We start from the raw sequence: 21,427 nt of genomic DNA on the forward strand, positions 1-21,427 counted from the left end.
CTGCAACCAGCTCACATTCAGGAACCATCCTGCAACCAGAGCACAGTCAGTTACTATCCTGCAACCAGCAAGCAGAGCACAGTCAGGGATCATCCTGCAACCAGCTCACATTCAGGAACCATCCTGCAACCAGCACATAATCAGGGACCAACCAACAACCAGAGCACAGTCAGGGACCATCCTGCAACCAGAGCACAGTCAGTTACCATCCTGCAACCAGAGCACAGTCAGTTACCATCCTGCAACCAGCAAGCAGAGCACAGTCAGGGATCATCCTGCAACCAGAGCACAGTCAGTTACCATCCTGCAACCAGCAAGCAGAGCACAGTCAGGGATCATCCTGCAACCAGCTCACATTCAGGAACCATCCTGCAACCAGCGCATAATCAGGGACCATCCTGCAACCAGCACATAATCAGGGACCAACCAACAACCAGAGCACAGTCAGGGATCATCCTGCAACCAGCACATAATCAGGGACCAACCAACAACCAGAGCACAGTCAGGGATCATCCTGCAACCAGCGCACATTCAGGAACCATCCTGCAACCAGAGCACAGTCAGTTACCATCCTGCAACCAGCAAGCGGAGCACAGTCAGGGATCATCCTGCAACCAGCTCACATTCAGGAACCATCCTGCAACCAGAGCACAGTCAGTTACTATCCTGCAACCAGCAAGCAGAGCACAGTCAGGGATCATCCTGCAACCAGCTCACATTCAGGAACCATCCTGCAACCAGCTCACATTCAGGAACCATCCTGCAACCAGAGCACAGTCAGTTACTATCCTGCAACCAGAGCACAGTCAGGGATCATCCTGCAACCAGCTCACATTCAGGAACCATCCTGCAACCAGAGCACAGTCAGTTACTATCCTGCAACCAGCAAGCAGAGCACAGTCAGGAACCATCCTGCAACCACGCATAGTTAGGAAGCATCCTGGGATTCTATTAAACAGACCTCAACCGCACAAAGAATATATGGCTTTTCCTAACCAAGAATTTACATTTTTCAAATGACTTATCAATGAAACTCACTTCAAGTTTCTATGACAAATTACCAGCCCTAATTACAAAAAGACTATATAACATTATCAATAATTAAGGCTTGAAGCAAAAGTTTAATTTGAAATATCAATTGAAAGAAAAATAGATTTTAGGAAATCAAGGAAATAGCCACAATTGTTTCCAAAGAGAACAGATCATTAGTCATATCTTGTTAGCAGCATTTAACCAGCTAACCCTCTATCGATATAAAGACCTCCAGTAAAAGGCCCAGGAGTTTGCAGAGTCCCAGTAAATCCAGTTTCCAGCTGCATCTTATGGCGATGGTGATGTAACATTTTTCATTGGAACCCATTCTGGAAAAGTATTGAGGTTGAACATTGGGATACCCCAGGTATACAGTCCAAAGAAGAGGCTTACAATGCTAATTAGATTAACTCCAAGTCCAGTCTTTATCTAAGAAAGAAAGAAATGGACACTTTCAGTGGTAATCCTCGTTTGAGCACATTTCTTCACCAGAACGTCAACATAAATTGTAAATGGTCATTATTCAAATTCAGTCAGCAATGGCTGTTCATGTAAAAACTGTCTTTGGTTGATGCCTTCACTTGGATTAACTGTAAATATGTATATTTTAATGTTTTGGTTTTATGTGTAATGATTATGAATATTTCTTATGTACATTGCCTAGGAATCACTTGAGATGATTTACAAATCCAATAAATAAAATGTATGCAAGTTTGTGTGTGTCACATTCTGTTCACTAGAATGGAGATCCTAACTTGTGTTGTAACTTGAAGCGCTAGCACACACTATTAAATGTAAGCCAGTGAGACGCGTATCTCTGCTGACCCTTCTGCTATCCATGCAGTTCACTGCACACAGAAGATTTCCTAGCGGCCATAAGTTAGGGTTTGCACCATGAGTGGACATTTTAAAGAGAAAACTGGAGAATTTCATGATTATAAGGGTTATGTAATGCCTGACCACTGGATAAACAGCCAGCAGACTGACCCCAACAAATAAGCCTTTATACGGTCTGTGTAATATCAGTGACCCTTTCCATTGTAAAGTACCAACCTGTATATTGGAAGAGTTAAAAGAGATCATACCTACTCCCAGATGTCTCAAGAGGTTTCTGATGCCACTAGAGAGTTTTTAGCGGATGGGCATCCTGTCAAGCAAATCTGATAAATATCTTTGACTGTGTGACAAAAGAATTAGATCAAGAATGGATGTGGTATACTTAGATTTCAGTATTTTTTTTCCACACTGTCCCACATAAGAATATAAAAGCCATGCTGGGTCAGACCAAGGTCCATCGAGCCCAGCATCCTTTCTCTGACTGACCAGTCCAGGTCACAAGTACTCATCACTTTTCTAGGCGTAGTGATGGCTTTCCCTAGTCTACCTGGCTAATAATGTATTATGGATTTTTCCTTCAGGACCTCATTAAAACCTCTTTTTAAACCCTGCTGTGTTAGTCATCTTGACACTTTCTCTGGCAACAGATTCCACAGTTTGATTGTGCATTGAGCGGAAAGGTACTTTCTATGATCTGTTTTAAATCGTTGGTTGTTAGTCTTATGGGGTGTTGCCTTGTTTAAGAATTATTTGAAAGGGTAAATACCCATCCTTTATTTACCCGTTCGACCTCACTCATGATTTTATAAACTTCTGTCATGACCCCTCTCAGATGTCTTCTGTTCCAAGCTGAAGAGCCCTAGCCTGCGTAGCCTCCCATCATAGGAGAGCCGTTCAATCTCAAAAACAGGCACGGCTTCATGAAACAAGGGAGAGAACCTTCTCCATTGCTGCTCCTCAGTTCTGGAATTCCTTACCTGCAGAGCTTAGGTTAGAGTCAAACACAAAAACCAATCATTTCTAACATTCTATTTGCTGTTTTGACTGCTGCCACACATGGAATTGAGGATTTCAATGTATTGTCCACAATGACGCCAAAGTCCTTTGGCTGATCAAGCCTAGCAGGTTCCAATGATGTCCACTGTGTGCAAGGAATATGTCTACCACAGACCCCCCCCCCCCCCACCTGCCCCATAATAGGTCTATTCTGTGTTTAGGGGCATTGCATGATGTCCAGGCATGTTGCAAATGTACGACCAAGACCCCGAAAGGACGCCAGTCCCGAATAGAACTCATGGAAAAGCAGTCTGGGCATTGGAAGACTGATACATTGGCATTGGAGACATTGAACTTGAAGGGCCTTGGAGAAGAGAGCAGAATCAGCATCAGGGGGAAGTTGGTTCCTTCGCTGCTGCTGGCCGGTAGGGAACCTGGAGACAGGCCTTTGTCTCACTCTTCCCGAGCAAAGGTGTTGGACTCCACCTCTTTGACACCGGCATCAATTAGATCCCACGCCGAGCATTGAGGGAAGCTGAGGAAGCATCGGCATCAATGGTGCCCCATGCCAGGGGTGGGGATGGTTTGGTGCCTGCCGAGAACCCACTAGGTGGATCTGTGGTGAGGAGAACTTATCCTCAAAACAGGCCATTAGTGCAGATTATTACCTCACAGTCCATCTTGTACCACGCTTTTGAATTTTTGCACCCCAAAGGCAAAACACTATATTAGTTTGCAATAAATCTTAATTTTTTTTTTTTAAAGTTTAGCGTCATTTTATCTTTAAAAAAAATCTCTGCACAGAATAAAAAACATTTGGTTTCTAATTCCTCTATATATATATATTTTTTTTTATCTAAGAGCTTAATGCTGGAAAGACGACCTTCAATAAGATGAATTTTTATAAACATACAAGATCAATCCCTTTGTTTTCTGTGAGCACCCTGTTCATTCAATGGGGACATTATCCATCAGTCGGTGACAAAGTTGAAGGCACTGAGATGAGCAAGCTCTCACCACCTATTACTTCTCTGACTATTTTCCTCCTCAAAGAAAATATTCTAAAAGGAATTTGGTGAGAAAATGTAATCCTTTTGGTCATAAAAGCACAAGCTTCCCTGCAAAATGAGGCAAGCTTTCCTGAGACATGGGAATGAAATTCAGGAACTCTAAATAAAGGGCAACATTCTCGGCATTTTGGTGCATGGGGGAGGGGAGAGGTAGTGCCATGGTAACGGATACAAAAGTAAGAATCTGGGACTTATTCCTGTGGTGCTGCACATCCGTTGCCATAGCACTGCATTTTTTTTCTTTCTAATATTGGGTTCACCTTTTCTAGAAAACGCCGATGAAGGATTTGCACATAAACTTGAATCAGCACTACCTACCATGTCCTGCATCGTGAGGTGCCCATACGTAAAGACGATTGCATTTGGAGGGTTTGCAACCGGTAAGAGATAGGCACACGAGGCACTTATTGTTGCTGGAATGATGATCAGAAGGGGATTTATTCCAATCACTTCTGCCTGTAAGGAAAAGCAAATAAAAGGATCCATTAAACTCCAAATTACAGAATACCTTTACACCCATAGTCCCCATTAAAATGACATTTGCGTTGTATAAACACATTGCTTATTTACCCAGTCTTAGGCATGACTTCATTTTCGATGCGGGAGTTCGACACGACATGAGGGAATGAGCTTCTTTGGCAAACTTTTAAGTACATAAAACTGATTTCAAGAGGATGGTCATAATCAACAAGAAATGTCTAGTTCATTTCAGCCCTTTGCCGCATTGCTACTGATGTTTGCTCACCAACGCTTTACTTACAAGGGAGGAGAGGATTGGCTGAAATATGGTGATGGTTGCTGGATTGCTTGCTACTTCTGTTACAGTAGTTACCATTAGACAGACAAGCAACACAATTATCCACACGGGCAAGCTGCTTAGAACTTCCATCCTTTTCCCCACCCATACTGACAATCCAGAGACCTGCAAATGTCAATAGATTGAAGGTGTTTTATATTTTTCATCCATCACTTATGGTGCCTTACAAGTTTTTCAGCTCTTATTTCATTCCCCTTACTGAACAATGCTAGAAATATTTGTGTGTTTGGAAACCCTAATTGATTGCTGACCTCAGCATGGAAAAGAAACTCGCCAGATAGACAGATAAAAAATGGCGATGTTCAAAACAACGGAAGATTTTGGTTCAGGCTAGCACTCTAAAGTATATCCAGGAGGTAAAAAGCACTGAAAATATAATCATGTGCCACTTCTCAGTTCAAGCATTGTGTCCTGTGTTTGTTTATTTTTCGGTCGATAAGCAGGGCTGAATTAGCTATTACATGTCAGTGAGGTCACCCAGGGGCATTGAACGGACCCCTCTCTCATAGCTAGTAGAGCTATGAGATTTAAATGAAAACGATTCTCACCTGTTGTCAACAAAGTTCCTTGAATCAATTCACATGCAAATCCACAGATTTACTGACCTATTTACTTCCTCTTTCAGCTTCAGAACTTAGCACCTCTTCAGTAAGAGTTCATCTCAGTGCCATAGTGGTTTTCCATGCTTAAGTTGAGGGTAAGCCAATCTCCATTCAAAGTTATGAAAGGTTTATGGTATACTAAACCATCAATTGTGAAACCACCTGTTCCATGGGGTCTAAATGTAGTTCTAGCACAACTGATGAAGCCACTATTTGAACAAGTGGAGCCACTTTTCTCAAGTTTCTAACATGGAAAGTAATATTTCATGTAGCAGAAATAGCAGCCAGAAAAGTCAGCAAGCTTCAGGCTTTAGTTCATTATCCACCTTAAATGCAGTTCTTACACAATAGGGTGGTGTTCTGCACCCACCTGAAGTTTCTACTTAAAGTAGTATCAGCTTTCCATATTAATCAAGACATCATGTTACTTATGTTCTTCCCAAAACCACATTCACATGAAGGTAGGAAACCTTTCACACTTTAGACTGTAAAAGAAGCCTTGGCTTACTACAAAAGAAGAACTCAGCCACATTGTCTGGCTCCATAACTATTCATCTCTTACAATCCTAACAGACTGGGCTTAGCAGTGGCCAAACACACATTGTCCATCTAGCTAGCAGACTGCATCACACAATGCTATACACTAGCAGGCCTACAAATTTCAGACACCATCAAGGCTCATCAATTTAGATCCATGCATACATCAGCGGCTCATCTGCAAGCAGTACCTCTTGAAGACCTCTGCAAAGCTGCAACTTGGTGGTCAATACACTCCTTTGTATTCTATTACTATTGGAAATCTTTCCAAGAGTGACAATAAATTCAGACAAGCAGTTTTGCATATCCTGTTTACCCAGTAGTCTACTCTCCATAGTGGGGGTAGCTTATTCAGTAAATGCTCTGCTGAAACCCTCAGTTTGGGACTCCCTACATATGACTAATTCAGCCCTGCTTATCATAGTTACATAGCATTGATGGCAGAAAAGGACCAGATGATCATCCAGTCTGCCCAGCAAGCTTCTTATCATATTATCTGCCACTCCATGCAGGATACATCCCATGTTTCTCTCAAGGTTAGTAACTGCCGCTCCTTGCAGTTATCCCCAAGCCTTACGATAAGAGTAGTAATATTTACAATCAATCAAAACCAAGCAACCATCAAACCCATAAATTACTGCTAGCAACATTTTTATTGGATGAGGAGCCTTCTTGATAATTCAGACAATGCTGCTTGACATTCTTTGTTTATCAATAGAAAAAGCAAGTTTGCTTACCGTAAATGGTGTTTTCCATAGAAAGCAAGATGAATTAGCCCTACTAAATATCCATCCACCACCTTGGAGAATCAACTACCTAGCTAGAATTTGTTCTCAAATCAACTGAGGTGGCTCACAAGGCAATGCCCAAGTGAGAATTCCCACACATGCTCAGTAAAGCAAAAGCTCTATTATCTAAGAAAGAGATGATATCGATGTGTAATGGCTAATTCATTCTGCTATCTACGGAAAACACTGTTTACAGTATACCCTCCCATCTACTCCGCCAGCCATCCTTTCAAGAAAAAAAATCAAGATTCAGTAAGATGCAATGTTTACCTCACATCCTTTGGCTAAAGCAAACCCACCACCAACCAGGATGACAATGTTCCATGGCATGCATTGCTCAAACTCCTTCCAGATGATCATTGGGCCACATTTTGGCACTGCAGAGATTTCCTCAGATTTATCTTTACATTGATTAATAAAAGACATTGCAGCAAGTCAGCAGATTTCTACCTCCAAGGTAAAAGGAAGTGATATTTAAAGTGTTATATTCAATAATACTTATTTCACGGTGAATACTCTCATAATGTTTTCATCAACATACTATACATATATCATGTATCAAATATGATGAGAGCAATTTTCAAAGCCATATGTGCAAGTGAAGTCATAGTTACTTATTTGTAATGGGTGTTCCCTGAGAAAAACAAGATATTCTGTCCACACATACAGGTGACATCATCAACAGAGTCCAGCACCATAGCTTTCTACATGTTGACTGAGCATGTTCAAGTTGTCCCTGACTTACTAAAGATCTAGAAGACTTAGTTATGTTCTGGACAAGGCCTTGAAACTCTCAGTTGGAGAATATGCTTACTGTAGCTCCAGTTAAAGACGTGAGAGAGAGAGACTATCATTCATAATCAACCCTTGAAATTTGGTGAAGTCCATGGGTAAGAAGTTCATGTGGATTTAGTACTGTAGCGGGCAGTTTGAAACTTGTTCTCATACTGTTGAAATGTCATGTTATAAGCTTAAGAAGATATTTATTATTTTACTCTCCTTTGACTACACTGTGATTGCAGCTGGCAAACTGAAACCAGCTGATTTTCAAAGGGTTTAGGCTCCTAACATTTGGAGTTAGGCTCCTAAACTGTCCCTTTTTTAAATTTACTAAAGCTGAGGAACCAATATTCCTAATCCCTTAAAATGGCCAATTTATCCGGATAAAGTTAGCCAGATAAGTTATCATGGATATTCAGTAGGACAAACATCCCACTGAATATCCCTGAATAAAGTTATCTGGCTACCTTTTGAATCTTCTGAATATCGCAGGATAGTTTTAAAGTTACATGGCTATATTAAACAAAAATAAAATAAAGAAGCATTGCTGTTCTGTCAGCAGTGCTGGTGGCTTACATGACCAGGGTTGCTGTAAACAGCATTGATGGAAGCCGCCAGGATCGTGCTAGGAGCAGCACAATTCCAGCAAAAGAGGGGGATTGGAAGGTTTGGGTGGGTGAGAGGAAGGAGAGGAGGAGCCATTAACTTTAATATTGGCTGAACCAGGGAGGGAGTGGGAGTAGGTCACCCGGCAAAACCATACACAATTACTTATTTAAGTGCTTATGGAGGAGTTTTGGAGGGGATGAGGGGTGTTCGGCCAGGCAGGTCCCATTGGCAGGGGATGGGGGAATCGGGCCATAGGCATGCACTTCACTTTTTTTTTTTTTTAAACATTGTGCCACTTAACCAGCTAAATTATATCTATCTCTCTATCTCTATATCTATCTATCTATCTATATAGATAGATAGATATATAGATATATATAGATAGATAGAGAGAGAGAGATAAGTCTAAAGTTATCCAGCCATCTTAGCTAGATATAGCTGAAAATCACTAAGTTAGCCATATAACTTAGCTCTGCCCCGGAATGCTCCCAAAATACCCCGACATTATCCAGTTGAATTTCAGCCGGATATGAGTTACCTGGCTAAAGTTTAGTCAGATAAGTGCCCCAAAATTCAAAAGTCGGCATTTAGCCAGATAACCCACAAATTATCCATCTAAATGCCTTTGAATACTGAACCCTGAGTTCCAACATTTAGGCATCTAGTTTCACTAGGCCCCTAATTTTAGGAATATGATGGGAAATAAAGATCAGAAGGCCCTTGTTACTTCACTCTGTAGTTGCTATTTGGCTTCTCCTGTGGTAATTAAGCCCCCTGTGTTCCATGCATCTTTTCTTGAAGAAACATGTTCTAATCTTACTTCTGAGTGTATCTGGGAATAATATCCCCCATGGGCAGCTCGCAGCTCCTCATCTGCATATGCCTTCATTGAGGATGCAATTTTCAAATGTCCCTATCACACCGCATCAATGTATTTTAACGTGGGTAGATACTTCCAGAGTGGAGGAGCAGCCTGGTGTGTAGAGCAGTGGGCTGAGAACCAGGGAAGCCCAGGTTCAAATCCCACTACCACTCCTAGTGACCTTGGGCAACTCACTTCACCCTCCATGGCCTCAGCTATAAACTTAGGGCCTGATCTACTCAGCACTTTTCCCCCACAGACACAAAATGGGAGAAAGCCTTTAGTAAATGACCCCCTTAGATTGTACGCCCTCTGTGAACAGGGTAATGCCTACAGTACTTGAATGTAATCTGCTTTGAAGCGAGTCACCGGTCACGAAAGGCAGAATGTAAATTAAATTGCATTTTGAAAATTGCTCCCCCCACCCTGTCATTGAGCTGTAATTTTTTGTATCACTCCCAGATCTTTAAAACCTGAGAAACTGGTAAAATCTACTGAGGAAGCATGTTCATCTAGGGGGAGGGGGAGGTCCATTTGAAAATTCTCCCACTGACTTCCAACATCCCAAAGTTAAAAAAAAAAAAAAAAAATTAGCGGAGGACCCTCCATTGCCTCGAATACAAACTTAGGGGCCGATTCACTGATTCTTCCCCCAGACACAGACTGGAGGAACATCAGCTGAACGTAACTCAGCTTGAGCTACCAAAGAAAAGGCATGAGCTAAACCTAAATAAATACAGCTGGATAGTTTCTAAATATATAGTAGTCACTCTTTTTTTTTTTTTTTCCTTTATCCTGAAAAAATTCCAAATTGGCAACCCAAATCATGAGCTGTATTTTTTTTTTCTAGATTAAATTTGATTGACAAATAAGGCTGGGGATTGCAATGTAACAAGCAGAGCCTGTCAGAAAATGCAGAGATGGACCCTGCCCTCTTTGCCTCTCATCCTTAATATTTGGGTTTATGTCTTCCCGTCGTCTCCCTGATTCACTGGAAGTACATCTCGCCCCGTTGCCACTGTGGGTTGCAGCTGCACAGCTAAGGCACAGGGGGTTGCAATTCTTGGCAGAGAAACAAACCGAAAACAAACACAAGAGTAAATCCTGAGCAGGCTGGTCATTCTGGGAAGGTTTTCATTCTCTGGATTAGTTTCTTAGATTTAAATTGAACGAATTCCATTTCATGTTGCAAGAAACACTAAAGCAAGCCGGTCTGATCTGGTTTCCGTGCACATCAGAGAGGAGAATGCATCAGACCTTGGATTCTGGTAAGCGTATCGTACAAGAAGCAGCCATACCTGAAGATCGGAAAGAGAAGGCTTTGGGTTTCTTCCCAGGAATAATAAATAGCAAAAATCCAAACAGGACTGCAGAGGTAGCATCGGATTTGTAACCTTTCCTGCCAAGAAACAACACACAAATAGATGTTTTGCAACAGTGGCATCAAGGTGGCTCCTTGCTTCAGCATAGCATGAAAAAATAAAAAGCATCTCCTAAAAAATATATTTCTTGCAGTTCGACAGATTTCATCCTAGCAAATGTCAACGATGTATTGTCCTAGACAGCAGGCCTGCACAGGGTGGCGAATTTCCTGTCCCCAGCACCTTTGCAATCCTGCTCCACACCTGGAAAGGTGCCCCCTCGCTGCCTCTTCCTCAAAGCGCAGTGAGCACGGGTGCCAAGCCTGCATTCCCAGGCCCCTCCCAGGCCCCAAGCTCCAACAACAAAATACAACCAAACTGGAAAAAGCAGTGATCAGATCAGATTTACAATATAGAGAAACAATAAAACTTGATAACTAAACAGCACTAAAGAGAAAAGGACTCAATTCTCTTCTTAAATTTAAGAAAACTCTTTACTACTCTAAGATTAGGTAGCAAAACATTCCAGAATAAAGGGGGTCGAACAAGTGAATGCTGAGCACTGCGAGGATTCCTAATTTGATCTTGGAAGGAGGAGGGACGATAAGCAGCTCCAACTGGGACCCTGCAGGATGTTTTTTTTTTGCTTTGCTGGGTTGCATGCTGGTTAAGGCGGAGTCCATCCTGTCAGAAGAGGCTCCCACTTTCCCAAAATGTTCCCAGTTCCTAAGGAATCTAAAGCCCTCCTCCCTGCGCCATCACGTCAGCCACTCATTGAGGCTGGAGCTCAGCCTGCCTCTGGGTTCCTGAGTATGGAACTAGGAGCATTTAGGAGAATGCTGCCCTGCTGGCTCTGGATTTTAAACTCCTATCTAGAACCTCCCAGCTGCACCTTTCTGTGTCATGGGTAGCCACTTGTACCATGACAGCAAGCTCTATCCCAGCCCTCTCTAAATTCCTATCTAGGTGATTTGCGAGATCCACTAACTTCACACCAAGCGGGCAAGTTCCCAGGTGATCCTCCCAGCTACCAGCCCCTGCTACCTCCATTCCCAGTGATGAAATTGCCAATAACAAGCAGTGGTCCCATCCCCGGGGCAGACACCTCTGCAGAGGCATCCTAGCCATGGGATCACTTTCTGTCAGGCCAAGTTGACTCTCTCCTTTCAAGTGGCCTTGTTTCTTCAAAGCAGCACGGGGTAACGTGGGACTGCTCTACAATGTCCCCAAAGATCTCCTCCCTGCCTCTGCTCCATTCAGGTCTGCCACGCTAGCCTCCAGAGACCGTAATTGCTCTCTGAGAGTTAGTAGCTCTTTACACTGGGTGCACGTGTGCAACATCTCCCCAAGAGGAAGATAACTCTCCATGTTGCACCCGGTGCAAAAGGCTGGACAGTCCTCCACCCTGTGCTCGAACTGCAGTCTGCATATTTTCTCACCATATAGTTATTAAAGGGAGTAAAGAATAATTGTAATAAAGTTTACATTTCTTAAAATGCTAAAACTATGTAGCCTTAGAGGTTAGGTATTTATTAATAAGGGTTTCATACATCTAGCGACTCCAGGGTTCAATAATGTTTGAGTTTATTAAGTGGAGGTCCATATTCAAAAGCCATTTAGATAGACAATTCAAAAAGTTCTGTCTAAATAGCAAATGTGATATATTCCACTACTTATCTTGCTAAATTAAGGCTGGATAAGTAGTTATCCGGCTATAACTTAGCCAAATAAAAAAGGGGCATTCCAGGGAGGGGTTGAGTTTTCTGGCCGACTTTGCTGAATATCACACATATCTGGCCATGTGCAACTGGATAACTAGCTACTTAATCAGATATCTTTAAATGATATCCAGCTAAGCAGCACCGTCATAACAACGAAAAGCTATCGAATAAAGGAGCCTCCGGGGCAATCCCCTCCACCCCCCCCCCCCCCCACACACACAATGTCTTATGAAGGCTTCTTCATAAGACATTGTGGGGGGGGGGGGGGTGAGAAGACATCTTCTCACCCCCCTGCCCTGCATTTATTTATTTATTTATTTATTTTAACATTTTCAGGAGCCAGTCTGCCTCCTTCCCTTCTCTCCCACCCTCCCTCAAAGAAGAGAAATGGCGTGGATCCTCCCTTCCCCACAACCCTTCTCATCCCCCCCCCCCCCCAGTACCTTCTTTTTTTTACTGCTGGGAGTAAGAGACCCTCTGCCCTGCTCCCTGGCACCTCCAGCGTTGCTCTAAGATCGGCAGCACTGGAAGCTTAAGCTTGCATTAGGCTTACGCTTCCAGCGCAACCTTTAGTCACAAGAGAAGGAGGTATGTAGCTGAATAACTTTAAGCTAGTATATTCAGCGGGATGTTTATCCTGCTGAATGTATGGGACAAGTTATCCGGCCAACCTTAGCTGGATAACTTATCCACTAACCACCCTACTAAATATGGACCTCCTAGTGCCTTGAGCCTCTTCCCCCTGTAGCCCAGCTCTCAGCAGCTCACACGGGACCTGACGTGATCAGATGTGCTGAACATCAAGTGAACAACTCGGACGCTAAAAACACAGAGTTTTCTCCTGATGCAGTAAGCTAAAGGTATACTAATGCATGGGGAGTTAAAAAAACACGTTAAGCCAAAAATATCTGCACAAAAACATCCTTAGTATGCATAAAGCAGGGGCTATTCGCCTAAAGCATGTTCTGCGAATAAATCACATTTGTGCAAAAATCGTGTCTTGGGAACACAAAACATGTTTTATGTTCAGATGTGCAGAAAGAGAAAAACGAAGCGCTCTTTTGCTTCAGTTTAAAAGCCAGGATTCAGAGCCAGAGGTGACAGATTGCTGGCTTGGCTGAACCTGTCTGGGCTTGTGTGGGGCTGATTAGTTACACAATATACCTCACCTCACCTTTTCAGCTCCTAATTCATGTTTTATGCTCCTAACAGTTAGGAGAAAAGCTTTCTGCTCCTAAACATGTTCCGTGCTCCGCAAGATTTGTGGGTAAAGCTTTTAGAAGCACAGTTTTTCTGTGTACAAATCCTGCTTCATGCTCATGAATACCAAGTATAGGTCCCCTGCACCATGAACTCCAGGGCTCAGTCCCGTACACTAAAACTGGCCCCTGAAACTTTACTCTACCTCTGACCAGCGATAAGAACCCATGAATTAAGCCTACGCACCTTTCTGCATTGAGGAGTAATAACGAATGCCTTGACTAACAGGGGATGTGCATGGAGCAGCGCTGATTTGTGGGCAGAATTTGACTCATGTTTGTGCATACATTTTTTTTGTGGCATAAACTCCTTGTTCCGTCTGAAGTAAAGCTGTACACACAGAAATGTGCACAGAACCGCATGCTGCTGTGTGCATCCCGGAGCGCGCCCGGTTTCATCAGGGCTGATTTCTGGCTTCACTGGGGGCTCTCTCCGCTTGAGTAGGGGAGCCCTTGCAGAGAGATTGCAAGGTATAGAACCACTTTCAACCCATTATTTAACGGAATTAAGGAGCCCCTGAAACCTCCGAGGCATACTGTCTGTCTAATCAGCCCCATACAAGCCCAGGCAAGTTCAGGAAGCTAGAAAGAATTAAAATGAAGAGGTGAAACCTAACTTTTAAATCCAAGCAAAAGAGCTCTCTCCTTTTTTCCTTTCAAAAACATAAAATGGTCAAATGATTACATATAGTAAAAGGGAAATTTGCACAACTTTACCTCTCCGCAGAGCAGCCCAAATCAGCACTGAACTCATCCAGGATCTTACTACACTGGAGGCACTCTCAATCTCAATTGCACAAGCTTGGAAATGCTATAGAAAGAGGATTGACTTCATCCTGTATTTTTGTGATGGTAGCCTCCCCAAATAAGCATCCTGTTTTTAATATGCGTCTCCCATAGTCTCTGTCACCCCCCCCCCCCCTGTAAACCTGTTTCTCCAGTGATATTTAAATATCCTAAGGAGTGTACCCAGAAAGCCGAGCCTTCTCAGATTTAAACATGGTTTGATATCGCAAATAGGATACAGAGAGGTCACACGAAGACCCGAGATTTGAATTTAAAAAATATGTACTTTGTCGAAATGGAGACGTAGCTGGAGGTAGAACTAGAAGACTGGGAGAAAATGGGTGAGGTGGAACAACAGTGGGCCAAACTAAAAGAAGCAATTACAAAGGCAACAAGTCTATGTGTTGTAAAAGAAATAAGAAATTGATCTGGTTCTCAAAGGACATGGCTGATAAAATAAAGGCAAAAAAAAAAAACAGTGTTCAAAAAATATAAATGATCCCAAAAAGAAAAACAGAGGGAAGAATATCTGGTGAAATTGAGAGAGACGAAGAAAGAAATCAAGAAAGCAAAAAGTCAGGTGGCAGAAAAGATCGCCAAAGAGGTAAAGTGAGGTGACAAAACATTTTTCAGATACATCAGAGAAAGGTCCAAAGTGGTATAGTGAAATAGAAAGGTGAAAAGGATCAATTTGTGGAGAGAGATGAAGAAATGGCTGAAACATTAAACAAATACTTCAGTTCGGTATTCACTAAAGAAGACCCTGGAGAAGGACCATCGCTAGTTGACAAGACTGTGGATGGGCATGGAGTAGACAAAACTCTGTTTTCAGAAGAGAATGTATGGGAAAAGCGAGAAAAACTGAAAGTGGACAAAGTCATGAGGCCTGATGAGGTTCATCCCAGGAGCTGTCATGGCGGATCTGCTGAAGGACCTGTTCAATAGATCCCTGGAAACAGGAGTGGAGCCGAGTGACTGGAGAAGAGCAGTGGTGGTCCCACTTCACAAGAGTGGGAGCGAGAGGAGGCTGGAAACTACAGGTCGGTTAGCCTCACCTCGGTGGTGGGAAAATTAATGAAGAATCTGCTGAAGGAGCAGATAGTGAACTGTCTACAATTCAGTGGGTTGCTCGACCCGAGGCATCATAGGATCAGGGGAAGGACCTGTCAGACAAATCTAATTGATTTTTTGATTGGGTGACTAGAGAATTGGATCAGGGAAGAATGCTGGATGTGATTTACTTGGATTATAATAAAACATTTGATACAGTCCCACATAGGAGACTCATGAACAAAATGAGAAGCTTGGGACTGGGTGCCAAGGTAGTCGCATGGAATACAAACTGATTGACTGACAGGAGACAGAGTGTAATGGTAAATGAAACCTATTCTGAAGAAAGAACGTGTAAAGTGGAGTGCCACAGGGATTGGTTTTGGGATCAGTTCTGTTCAATATCTTTGTGAGCGACCTGGCAGAAGGGATAGAAGGTAAAGTTTGTCTATTTGCAGATGATACTAAGATCTGCAACAGAGTGGACATGTCTGAAGGAACAGAAAGAATGAAGAGTGGTGGAAGATTTGGAAGCTGGGATTCAATGCCAAGAAATGCAGAGTCCTGCATCTGGGGTGCAGCAATCCAAAAGAGCTTTATGTGATGGGTGGTGAAAAACTAATATACATGGACTGGGAGAGGGATCTTGGGGTGATAGTGTGTGATTATCTGAAGATGGCAAAGCAATGTGACAAGGCGATAGCTAAAGCCAGAAGAATGCTGGAGAGAGAAATAACTAGTAAGAAAAAAAGAGGTGATAATGCCCTTGTACAAGTCTTTGATGAGGTCACTTGGAGTACTGCGTTCAGTACTAGTGCCCAAAAAGGATAAAGACAGGATGGAAGCAGTTCAAAGAAGAGCGCCAAAATGGTGAGGGATCAGCATTGGAAGACTTATGAAGAGAGGCTGAAGGATCTGAAGATGTATATCCTGGAGGAGAGGAGGTACAGAGGAGATATGATTCAGACTTTCAGATACCTGAAAGGTTTTAATGATGCACAATTGCCAAACCTTTTCTGTTGGAAAGACATCAATAGAACTAGAGGACATGAAATGAAACTCTAAGGAGGATGACTCAGAACCAACGTCAGGAAATATTTCTTCATGGAGAGGGTGGTGGATGCCTGGAATGCCCTTCCATAGGAGGTGGTGAAGATGAAAACAGTGAAGAATTCAAAGGGGCATGGGATAAACACTGTGGATCCCTAAAGGCTAGAGGATGGAAATGAAGAAAAAAAAGAGTGCATGGGGGTAACTAGGGGTAACTTGCTGGTGTGGTAGTTGCTACCCTTAACAAATAAGCCTTGGTACCGTTGTTAATGCAGCTCCATCAATGCTCTCTGCTTCAACATCAGTGGGAAAAGGGGAATTGGATTCAGACAGCAACCACTGAGGGTCCTAACTTTTATGGTTTGGGGAAACAATTAAACATGGGGGTAACTTGCTAATGTGGTTCTTACTACCCTTAAATCACTAGGCCTGATACTTTTAATACAGCTCCATCATTACTCTCTGCTTTCACATCAACGGTTAATGGAAATTGGAGTCAAACAGCATCGGAGGGCCCTGACTTTTATGGTCTGGGAAACTGATAAGCAGGAGGGTGACCTGCTCAGTGCAGCAGATACTGGCATAAGCTTGCTGGGCAGACTGGGTGCATCATTTGGTCCTTTTCTACTATCATTCCTATGTTTCTATGTTAAGATGTACTCTCGCATTTGATGAACTTTTTGTATGAACGTAATAGCACCCTGAATGCTTATGAAAGACATGCAAATGGACAGTAGCAAAAACTGAAGCCTGGAAGACTGGCGCTGCTGCTCACAAGTTTCAGACATCTATTAATGCAAACTCTTTCTGTATTTGGTCAAAGCTAAGGCATTCTGCACATTTAACCAATGCATTATGCTTGTGAACCCTTGGGAAATATCTGCATGTTGTCCATGTTATGGATTAAGGAAGCAATGTGAACAGTCTTCACTTACGGTCCAAAGAGTGAATCCCAGCCTGGGATAAATCCAGGATCCCGAGTAAACCATGACAGTGCCATTAGGAGAAAAACAACAAGTGTTACTACTTCTGGATAGCTGGAATAAAAAAAGGATGAATTACATGCTGTCCCAGAAACCCTGAACAAATCTCAAAGATCTGTCAGGAATGTCCATCTAAAAGTCATCTGGCATTCATTTGCAAGTACTAAAAACACTACATTTGTTTTAAAACTATTTTCCTTCTGTTCACATTCATTTTAGGGTTGTAGTTTTTACTGGTTATTCATACTGTGCATATCATATGCAAAGAAGCTAGTTGCTCCTGTGTTTGGAGGTATCATGAAATATCATAGCTTGGGCTGGCTGTAGTGCTGCATAACATTCAGGTTTAAATTTGTTGTCCCTTGGAGTTAGGCTTGCTGATGGCAAGACATTCACTCCCAGGGAGGAAAGGTAGCTGTTGCTACTGGGCCAACCCTGCCAACCAGCCACAAAGAACGGAACCGAAGGATTGTCTAGGATGCCATGCAAGCTATCCAGGATGGAACAATCAGAAGGAAACAGGGGAAAAAAATAACTACTACATTTACCTTAATGGTCCGAGTTTGGAATATTCTTGTTTAAGAATTTTCCGGGAATCTGTCTCACTCTTTGAGCCTTTTTTATAGCAGCACATATCTTTAAAACTGGAATGAGAAAAGAATTATATTTTATGTAATAGTGAAGCTTCGCAGATCAGGACAGTGATTTTTGTAACACTGCACACACCTCTTTCATACAGATTTTTATCACTAAATTTTCCAAGTGATTTTATGCGCCTAGAACAGCTTGGAAAATGCCGGGGTAATATCCCTGAGAACATGTGCAGTTCAGAACTTCTCTGTGTATGTCCTATCCCAAATTTGGGCCGGCTAACTTAAGATGATTTTCAGCCAGATCTAACCAGCTGAAAGCTAGCCGCCTAGAATTTGAGCACTCTGCTGAAAGTGAGCTGACAAGCACTGAAAATCAGTGCTAACAGGCAGGAGAGAGGAAGGATTGTGAGTTCCACAAGCAGAGACAGCACAGCCAGATATAAGCCTGCTCTCCCTGTGCTAGCATTGAAGATAAGCACTAGACCCCTTACTTGCTCTCTTCTCCCCTTCCCAACCCAACCCTGCCAGCTAAATTTAGTCACTCAGCCCTGGTGAATTTTCAAAACCTCTGATCTAGCTGGCTAAGTCCTTACTTAACCGGCTAGATCTTTTCAAAGATTTACCTAACAGCCTTAATTCCCATCATAGTCTCTGTTTCTATATTGTCCTCAGTAGTTATTTCACATGAAATATGGCAATGAAGGGAATGGGTCGCTCTCTTTCTGTTCCAGCATACTTACCTAAAGCCAAGAAAAAGCCAATTTATCCACATCCAAGACAGAAGAAGAATTATTAAAGCAATAGGAAATGAGAATGCAATCCAGGTCCCAAAGTTAATAATCTGACAATCAGGATAGCGCCTACAAAATTATAATAAAACATAATGCAAAGAAATTAAACATTACACAGGTATAGCAGATCCAATTTTGTCGATTTAACATGGAATCAGAAGTTGAAAGATTGGACTAGTCCAATGACTCGGCAGCAACTTGTAAACCCAAGTTCATTTAAAGATAAAAATCCTATTTCTTAGCACTGACAGCACTCATGTCGCTAAGGAATGAGGAAGGTTTGGCCTTCCCCAATAGCAGCACAGCTATTAATATGCCAAGGGTATCCAACCATCTCTCAACAGCAGTGTCCATCAACACATCCAACAGCACTCTGACCATCCTTTAATCTGTCAGCCGGCTCAAGGTCATTCATGCCCTAGATTCCAAGGGGAGCTATAGACAAGTCCCTTGTAAAGAATTTTCACCACTGTGCCGCCAGGCTAAGGCAAGGTAGATGAAGGCACTGGAAGAAATCCCAACTGCCTCCACTACTGGCTTATGGTGATTCAGCTTCAGACTCCTGTTGCTGAGTGTCAATAGGTTCAGCCCAGGAGTCAGAGAAGATAAGCCAGTCAAATGCTTAAAATGTCTAGGTCCAAATGTAGTCTATGTTTGTAGGTGAAAGAAATGAGGCAGAATTATTTAAAAAAAAAATAGGAGCACTCTTAAAATGCTATGTGAAATGGAGAGAAATGCCCCCCCCACCAAATTAAATCAACAACCTAATAACCAAACTATATTAAATTAGATTCTAAAAGAGTGAAAATAGCACATTCATACAAAAACTACAATCATACTACCAGTGGCAGGTTTACAAAATTTTAATCATAATGTCCTATTAAAAAAATAACTCCAAAGGAAATTTTTCAAGGATTTTTGTCACAATATATTGAATCTTCACCTAGATGTGTGTGGTCCAATTAAATTAGGGGCCAGTCACAGTGCCCAGTTTTCATTGTTATTAAGATGACTCTACTATTGAAAATTCTCCAGAAAATTCTCCAGGATATTCTCACTATATTAGAGGTTCAACTAAGTCCCGACATCAAAATAATTCAACCGAATTCCCCAACAAAGGACCTTTGTTTAGCCAGAATTCAACTTACTCAAGCGGGTCTAAGAAGAAAGAACCAAGCAGGAGACAACCTATTGTTAAAATATTTTCTAAATAAATGTCGGCACTTATCTATAAATAAATGTCCATTAAACATAGCTCCATTAAAAAAGAACATTTTAGCCACTTAGACAAGTTGCATTTTCGTTGAGTATTTCTTGCCAGTTTTGGTTGCCATAGCATCACATTTCAAATCCTAATCAAGTCTCCGCATCTGCCAATCGATATTTTTAGGAAAAAACTACCGGTAAATCATTGAACCCAAGAAAAAGTGCGAAATCAGGGATGGTGCCCTGAGCTCAGCAGCCACCCATCAGCTCAAGCTCTGTGCATCACATCCTTGGTGTGGGCCTAAGAGTGACTGACTGCGTTAGAAAGTGGTTAAGTGGGAAGTGACAATGTTTGTGGTAAATGGAGTTCACGCGGGGGGAGGGCATTATTAGTGGGGTGGCCTCAGGGATAGGTCCTTGGACTGATTCTTTTCAACATTTTCATGAGTAACATTTCATAAGGATTGTCAGAAAAGATTTGTCTTTTTCCCAGATGATACCACAATCTGACAGCCAGGAAGGTGTGGAAAATATGAGGAGGGATCTAGCAAAGCTTGAGGAGTGGTATAGGGTAGCTAAGATTTAATGCTAAAAAATGCAGAGGTATGCATTTTAGGGATGTGAATCGTGTCCTCGATCGTCTTAACGATCGATTTCGGCTGGGAGGGGGAGGGAATCGTATTGTTGCCGTTTGGGGGGGTAAAATATCGTGAAAAATCGTTAAAAATCGTGAAAAATCGAAAAATCGAAAAACCGGCACATTAAAACCCCCTAAAACCCACCCCCGACCCTTTAAATTAAATCCCCCACCCTCCCGAACCCCCCCCCCAAATAACTTAAATAACCTGCGGGTCCAGCGGCGGTCCGGAACGGCAGCGGTCCGGAACGGGCTCCTGCTCTGAATCTTGTCGTCTTCAGCCGGCGCCATTTTCCAAAATGGCGCCGAAAAATGGCGGCGGCCATAGACGAAAAAGATTGGACGGCAGGAGGTCCTTCCGGACCCCCGCTGGACTTTTGGCAAGTCTCGTGGGGGTCAGGAGGCCCCCCACAAGCTGGCCAAAAGTTCCTGGAGGTCCAGCGGGGGTCAGGGAGCGATTTCCCGCCGCGAATCGTTTTCGTACGGAAAATGGCGCCGGCCATACGCGTATGGCCGGCGCCATTTTCCATATGGAAAATGGCGCCGGCAGGAGATCGACTGCAGGAGGTCGTTCAGCGAGGCGCCGGAACCCTCGCTGAACGACCTCCTGCAGTCGATCTCCTGCCGGCGCCATTTTCCATATGGAAAATGGCGCCGGCCGTACGCGTATGGCCGGCGCCATTTTCCGTACGAAAACGATTCGCGGCGGGAAATCGCTCCCTGACCCCCGCTGGACCTCCAGGAACTTTTGGCCAGCTTGTGGGGGGCCTCCTGACCCCCACGAGACTTGCCAAAAGTCCAGCGGGGGTCCGGAAGGACCTCCTGCCGTCCAATCTTTTTCGTCTATGGCCACCGCCATTTTTCGGCGCCATTTTGGAAAATGGCGCCGGCTGAAGACGACAAGATTCAGAGCAGGAGCCCGTTCCGGACCGCTGCCGTTCCGGACCGCCGCTGGACCCGCAGGTTATTTAAGTTATTTGGGGGGGGGTTCGGGAGGGTGGGGGATTTAATTTAAAGGGTCGGGGGTGGGTTTTAGGGGGTTTTAGTGTGCCGGCTCACG

General features: G+C 43.1%; 1 protein-coding gene across 3 annotated transcripts in view; it reads right to left on the bottom strand.

The window, feature by feature from the left end:
- Window positions 1–1,101: 1,101 nt before the first annotated feature.
- LOC115079305 (solute carrier family 13 member 1-like) overlaps window positions 1,102–21,427 on the bottom strand; it is a 43,811-nt gene continuing 23,485 nt past the window's right edge. Inside the window, exons 9-16 of one of the 3 annotated variants that reach the window (XM_029582731.1) lie at window positions 18,474–18,593; window positions 17,689–17,784; window positions 17,093–17,194; window positions 10,229–10,329; window positions 6,950–7,080; window positions 4,696–4,857; window positions 4,254–4,391; window positions 1,102–1,461 (exon numbers count right to left, since the gene is read on the bottom strand). In XM_029582731.1, coding sequence (XP_029438591.1) covers window positions 1,321–1,461; window positions 4,254–4,391; window positions 4,696–4,857; window positions 6,950–7,080; window positions 10,229–10,329; window positions 17,093–17,194; window positions 17,689–17,784; window positions 18,474–18,593 — 991 coding nt within the window. In that variant the 3' untranslated portion in view covers window positions 1,102–1,320. The remainder of the gene's footprint in view (window positions 1,462–4,253; window positions 4,392–4,695; window positions 4,858–6,949; window positions 7,081–10,228; window positions 10,330–17,092; window positions 17,195–17,688; window positions 17,785–18,473; window positions 18,594–21,427) is intronic. The other 2 variants (XM_029582732.1, XM_029582733.1) reach the window with 2 other exon arrangements.

This window comes from Rhinatrema bivittatum, chromosome 17 (genome assembly GCF_901001135.1).
Source record: "Rhinatrema bivittatum chromosome 17, aRhiBiv1.1, whole genome shotgun sequence".
In the NCBI taxonomy this organism is placed as follows: domain Eukaryota; kingdom Metazoa; phylum Chordata; class Amphibia; order Gymnophiona; family Rhinatrematidae; genus Rhinatrema; species Rhinatrema bivittatum.